The sequence below is a fragment of the Pongo pygmaeus genome, chromosome 1 (genome assembly GCF_028885625.2).
Source record: "Pongo pygmaeus isolate AG05252 chromosome 1, NHGRI_mPonPyg2-v2.0_pri, whole genome shotgun sequence".
NCBI classification, from domain to species: domain Eukaryota; kingdom Metazoa; phylum Chordata; class Mammalia; order Primates; family Hominidae; genus Pongo; species Pongo pygmaeus.
This window is the reverse complement of record NC_072373.2, coordinates 529,477-536,190: the sequence shown is the minus strand read 5'-3', so window position 1 is coordinate 536,190 and position 6,714 is coordinate 529,477. Positions and strand designations below refer to the sequence as shown.

At 38.5% G+C, this 6,714-nt stretch overlaps 1 protein-coding gene across 1 annotated transcript; it reads left to right on the top strand.

Moving 5' to 3' along the window:
- Positions 1 to 680: 680 nt before the first annotated feature.
- On the top strand, positions 681 to 6,485 carry LOC129033098 (olfactory receptor 2T1). The gene is made up of 2 exons (XM_054481119.1): positions 681 to 878; positions 4,580 to 6,485. The coding sequence occupies exon 2, from the start codon at positions 4,613 to 4,615 to the stop codon at positions 5,567 to 5,569; it is 957 nt and encodes a 318-aa protein (XP_054337094.1). The 5' UTR covers positions 681 to 878; positions 4,580 to 4,612; the 3' UTR covers positions 5,570 to 6,485.
- Positions 6,486 to 6,714: the final 229 nt, after the last annotated feature.

Genomic DNA, 6,714 nt, shown 5'->3' with positions numbered 1-6,714 from the left:
TAGACATTGCAAAAGCTATCCCCGGTAAATACCTGGAAGTTGAGCCCTTTGGAAAAAAATTCATACGTGAATGCATAAAATAACTGGAGAAGTATAACTGGTATAGAGAAGGAGGAAAGAAAACCTTGTAGTCATATTCACATTATGAAATGTTGAATGTTGCAAAGAGAGAAAACTAGTTCCAAGCAGATTCAGAAGGCAAGGAAGAAAACTGCATGAAGCAGCTTTAATCTAAGCTAATGCAGAGCTTCCTAACAAGGCTGCTGCATTGAAGGAGCATGGAACTTGCTCTTTTCTTTGGCGGAAACTTCACCAGTGGTCATAGGGAAGCAAGCAAAGGCTGCAACTTACAACTTAGGAATTATCTTGTCACTTGATTTAAAGGATGGGCTTGGTGATCATCACAGTCCTGGGCAAGCATTGTGTCCTACCTTCAAATTGTAGTGATGTGGGAGGAAAATATTTGCGGCCATCCCTAGTCAACCAACAGGTACCCCTTATAAAATAGTAGAGAATATTTACAAATGTCAACATAACATAAATGCATTGATATATCTCTTGGTGTATGGTATTATGCAATAAAAAATAGTTTAAGTAAGCCTAAAAGACAATTTTATCCAATAAAATTATGTCTATTTTATCCATTAACTTTTTTAAAATAATTTTCTCAAAATTTGCAGGCCAAGCATACTTCTGCTCTTCAAAGGCATTTAGATTTTCTGCAAGCTTAATTGAAAGGCACATGTTTTTCTGAGAATTTCTACTAAGTAACAATCCTTTCAAGTCAAAGGATGTTTGGGGGAAAAGACAGACTTTAACTGCTGATGTAACTTCACTGGGAGCGCCTGGGTTTACAGACCTTTTCTGAAGATCAGGAGGTATTTGCAATTTAAATTCATAGATTTTAGTTGAATATGTAGATTGCTTAAATGAGAGATTGAGAATTCGCACCCATTTACCAACAGTTTTGAAATAATTTGCAGATATCTTACATTTTACTTTGTATTGTATAAAATATTTGTACCTGTAACTATAAATTTCTTATTTGATTCTTAAAGTAACCCTGAATGTTTATTATCTCAATTACTATAAGCAGATACTGAGGCTCAGTGTGTTTAGGAAGAGAATCCAAGTTCACAGAATTAATTAATGTCATGACCAGAGGAAGAACTCAATTCATTTAATTCTAAATTTTGTTTTACTGTATGTTGCCTTCATCATTTCAGAAACAAATGCCTATATAAAGTCACAGAATCATTCCAAACATTTTCTGATTATTTTTATGTGTACTAAACCATAGTAAAGCTGTACGATCTATGCCCAGGAGATATTCAACAAGTATAGTTACTTATTGTGCTCACTCTAGTGAGAGAGCAGATAATAAATTTAACAAAACATTTTACTTAAAATCATAATTTACTCTGAGGAGGGCTTGTTCTCTGATAAATTAGACCTTTTGTATGCAGATAGGAAAAGTAAGGCCAGTTGGCTGCAAAATGGAGTCGACTTTAGAAGTTCCCTTTGTATTGCTAGGTTTGCAGGGCTAGCTGGCCATAGAAAAAGCCAGAACCACAGAAGAGTTACATATATACATATATAAATATACGGGAGGAAATTATGAATGTATGTACATATATATATAATGGATAAAAGATCATCCTTTATATTCTTGAAGTTTGTTGTGGATTTTATTGTAACCTGAAATTGTATAAAACAGTCACTCAGTTTTTCTTAATTACCAGAACTATGGAAAAATTCCAATTTCCAAAAATAATCGGTGAGTTATAGCTCAATATGTATGTCCCTGTGCTATTACGTATACGTGTGTGTGTGTGTGTGCATAAAATGGGAGTACGCATGAACAGAGAGCAGAGGCCGCTATTACATATAGGTGTGTGTGTATAAAATAGGAGTAGGCGTGAACAGAGAGCAGAGGCTGCTATTACATATACATGTGTGTGTATAAAAAGGGAGTAAGTGTGAACAGACAGCAGAGGCTGCTATTACATATACGTGTGTGTGTATAAAATGGGAGTAAGTGTGAACAGAGAGCAGAGGCCGCTATTACATATACGTGTGTGTGTATAAATGGGAGTAAGCGTGAACAGGGAGCAGAGTGCGCTATTACATATACGTGTGTGTGTATAAATGGGAGTAAGCGTGAACAGGGAGCAGAGTGCGCTATTACATATACGTGTGTGTGTATAAATGGGAGTAAGCGTGAACAGGGAGCAGAGTGCGCTATTACATATACGTGTGTGTGTATAAATGGGAGTAGGCGTGAACAGGGAGCAGAGGGCGCTATTACATATACGTGTGTGTATAAAATGGGAGTAAGCGTGAACAGGCAGCAGAGGGCGCTATTACATATACGTGTGTGTATAAAATGGGAGTAAGCGTGAACAGACAGCAGAGGGCGCTATTACATATATATATGTGTGTGTATAAAATGGGAGTAGTCGTGAACAGACAGCAGAGGGCGCTATTACATATACGTGTGTGTGTATAAAATGGGAGTAAGCGTGAACAGACAGCAGAGGCCGCTATTACATATACGTGTGTGTATAAAATGGGAGTAAGCGTGAACAGGGAGCAGAGGGTGCTATTACATATATGTGTGTGTATAAAATGGGAGTAAGCGTGAACAGAGAGCAGAGGCTGCTATTACATATATGTGTGTGTGTGTGTGTGTGTGTATAAAATAGGAGTAAACGTGAACAGAGCAGTGGCCACTATTTTACTTTGCGAAGCAGCACATGATTTTCCCTCTGTTTCTGGTGTCTTATCGCATGATAAAAGTCAAACCCAAAATGCAGGAAGTGTGGAAGTAGCTGAAATACTGCTCATATTTAGGCTGCGACATAAACTGGAGAGGAGTTTCGCTTTAGAAATATATTTTTATAGGTTCCATTAATGAAACCTAAAAAAAAGTAAAATGAGGGAGTTTGTAAATAATGATGACATTGTACATAGTATCAGAAAAATGTATAAAACCTGACACCAAAGATTCTTAATTGGCAAAATATACATTATATACATAATATACATATGATGTATATATGTGTACATTTTTATATATGTGTGTATATCTGTACACAGTTTATATCCATAAAACAGCAATCCTGATTATAATAATTTATGAGATCTACTCTCAAGTATGACTAATTTTCAGTAGTCACATTATTACATTGTTAACAATTTAGCAGGTTCACATGCTTGGTACATTTTATTTGCTAATTACAGTAAATGTCTAGCTGCTATTCCCATATAAATCTTCCTATATACACAATGCCATGTGTATGAACATATAATGAATTGAGACTATCTAGTCCAAACACTCCTTGCACTAACAGACCCCGTGACCAACACGTTACCCTCAATGCTGTCATTGGTGAAGGGGCTTTTATAGCTCCTCACTTCTTAGTTTTATTGTGAAGATCAGGGAGTCAATAGTTACAAAGCACTTCTTAGCATGACGCTTTGCAAAATAAACTCCATGATGTCATCATCATTATTCTCAATAGGAACTTCTTTTTCTGGACAATTGACTCAAATGCTAATTTTTTAGAATATTTAGAGGAGCGTTAGACTACTTTGATCAATTTTACTCCCAAATATGTTGGTAAAATGTCTTTCTTGGAACACAGTTAGCCTTAAAACACGTGAAAAATCATCCTTTCATGAAGTTTATTGTGGATATCTGTTTCTTTATTGAAACCTGAAATTGTATAAAACACACTCAGTTTTTCCTAATTATCAAGAACTATGAAAAATTCTAATTTCCAAAAATAATCAGTGAATTATAGCTCAATGTTTACATCCCTGTGGTATTTCCTCTGAATATTAATTGCTAATACTGATTTCTAATGGTCATGCTAATCATAACCCTAATGCTAATTCCTCACCATCTTAAAATTGAAAATAAATAAAATTCTATAACACTGAATGCCTCTTGTATTGAGAATAATTTTTATGTCTAAATTTGCAAGAGTAGTTTCCATTGAGTTTCTGTTGTCCTTTTTATTTCATCCCTTATAATTTGTCTGGGACATGGATAAACTAACATCAAGTATACTCTCATGATGTAGACAGTGACTTGTGATCCAAATGGTAGATAACCCATACTTGTAGCTAAATGGAAGACACGAGCTACTCATAGCCAGCACCAAAGATGTTTTGAAAGTAGTGATGATGCCGACCATACAAAGAAGCATTAAATAATAATACAAATTTAAATGCAACTAAGGTAATACACACACACACACACACCAGACCATGGTATGTTTAACTGCTGTGTAGCATGGTATGCAACCTTAGTCATTGTTATGTATATCATTGTAATACAGTATCATCTGCTGACCTCATCTTCTCCAATGTATTTAAGCTATTATTGATTAATAATGACCAATTTTATTTAAAAACCTTCTGGAATAGATTAAATGCTAGGTATCAGTCTCAATGTGCCAAGAATACTATTTTTTAAATGTTTTCTTCCCACTTTTAAAAGTTTTACTGCCTAACAATTAATTCACATGTTGTTATTTTACTGCCCTGGGAATGCTATCATCTTATTTGGAAGATATTACCTTATATCGGCACAATTGTAGGATCAATGGAAGAGTACAACACATCCTCTACAGATTTCACTTTCATTGGGCTGTTCAACAGAAAGGAAACCTCAGATCTTCTTTTTGCCATCATCTCTATCATCTTCTTCACCGCACTGATGGCCAATGGGGTTATGATCTTCCTGATCCAAACAGATTTGCGCCTTCATACACCCATGTACTTCCTCCTCAGCCACCTTTCCTTAATTGACATGATGTACATTTCCACCATTGTGCCTAAGATGCTGGTTGATTACCTGCTGGATCAGAGGACCATTTCCTTTGTGGGATGCACAGCTCAACACTTCCTCTACCTTACCCTTGTGGGAGCTGAATTCTTCCTGCTGGGCCTCATGGCCTATGACCGCTATGTGGCCATTTGCAACCCTCTGAGATACCCTGTCCTCATGAGCCGCCGGGTCTGTTGGATGATTATAGCAGGTTCCTGGTTTGGGGGCTCTTTGGATGGCTTCCTCCTAACCCCCATCACCATGAGCTTTCCCTTCTGCAATTCCCGGGAGATTAACCACTTCTTCTGTGAGGCGCCGGCAGTCCTGAAGTTGGCATGTGCAGACACAGCCCTCTACGAGACAGTGATGTATGTGTGCTGTGTTTTGATGCTGCTGATTCCTTTCTCTGTAGTCCTTGCTTCCTATGCCCGAATCCTGACTACAGTTCAGCGCATGAGCTCAGTGGAGGGCAGGAAGAAGGCATTTGCCACTTGTTCATCCCACATGACTGTGGTGTCCTTGTTCTATGGGGCTGCCATGTACACCTACATGCTGCCACACTCTTACCACACACCAGCCCAGGACAAAGTCCTCTCTGTGTTTTACACCATTCTCACACCCATGCTGAACCCCCTCATCTACAGCCTTAGAAACAAGGATGTGACTGGAGCTCTGAAGAGGGCCTTGGGGAGGTTCAAGGGTCCTCAAAGGGTGTCAGGAGGTGTCTTTTGACAGTCGACTCCTTCCCATGCATATGGTAAATGGGAGACTCTGTGGTCACTGTGGCTGTGCTTTCATCAAAAGATGAAGCAAAAAGGGAGGGAGTGATATGATTACAATGTTGGTTTTTTGTCTAGGGTTTCTGGTTCATGACTCCATAGTTATGATGTTGTGGTTTTTTAGGCCTCAGAAAACCAAATCTCTCTCTGTGATCTTCGCCTTCCCTCTTTTCACCTGCTTCTTTTTCTCCCCAAAGAAAACCTTAGAAACTAAAAATATAATCCAATCTTTCCCCACTTTTGGTCACAAAGAAATTATCTGACTACCTTGTCTGACTGTATGTCATAAGACCTCTGTTTCAAAAGAGGTCCTCTCTCATACCCTGGGGGAGGGAATGCTATACAAAGAGGCCAAGAAGAATCTGATCAGACAGGCCTTCATGGGTGTCCCCACTCACTCTATCAACATTAGGTCATACTCTTTGTTCAATCATATTTCTATGCAATTGTCCATGCTTCAATCATGACTATTCAATAAAGTCTCCATATAAGGGCCAAAAGGAGAGGACAGAAAACTTCTGGACAACTAAACTCATGAAGCTGAACAGGAGGGTGATATGAACCCATCCATGTGCCTGGAGGGTGGCATGCCCCAACTCCACAGAGGCAGAAGCTCTTATGCTCTTCCAGACCTCACCCTCTGTGTCTTTTCATCTGACTGTTTCTATGTTTACTTTGTAATATCATTTATAATAAATAGTAAACATAGGTAAGTGTTTCCTTGAATTCTGTGAGCCTCTATAGTAAACTAACTGAACCCAAGGAAGGGCCGTGGGATCCCCAATTTACAATCACTTGGTCAAAAGCACAGGACAACTTGGGGCTTGTAATTGGCACTGGAAATGGAAGGCAGTATTATGGGACTGAGCCCTCACCCTGTGGGATCTGACACTATCTCCAGATGGATAGTGGCCGATGGTCATGGGAGTTTAGCTTGGGCTAGAGCATTTGACTGTAGATAGTGGCAGAATGGAATTGATTTGGAGGACACCCAAGTGGTGTCCACTGCAGAAATTATTGTTTGCTTGGTATGTATCAAAAATCCCCCACTCATTTGGTCCCATACATCTTATATGTTGATTGTTGTGTGGTACGGAA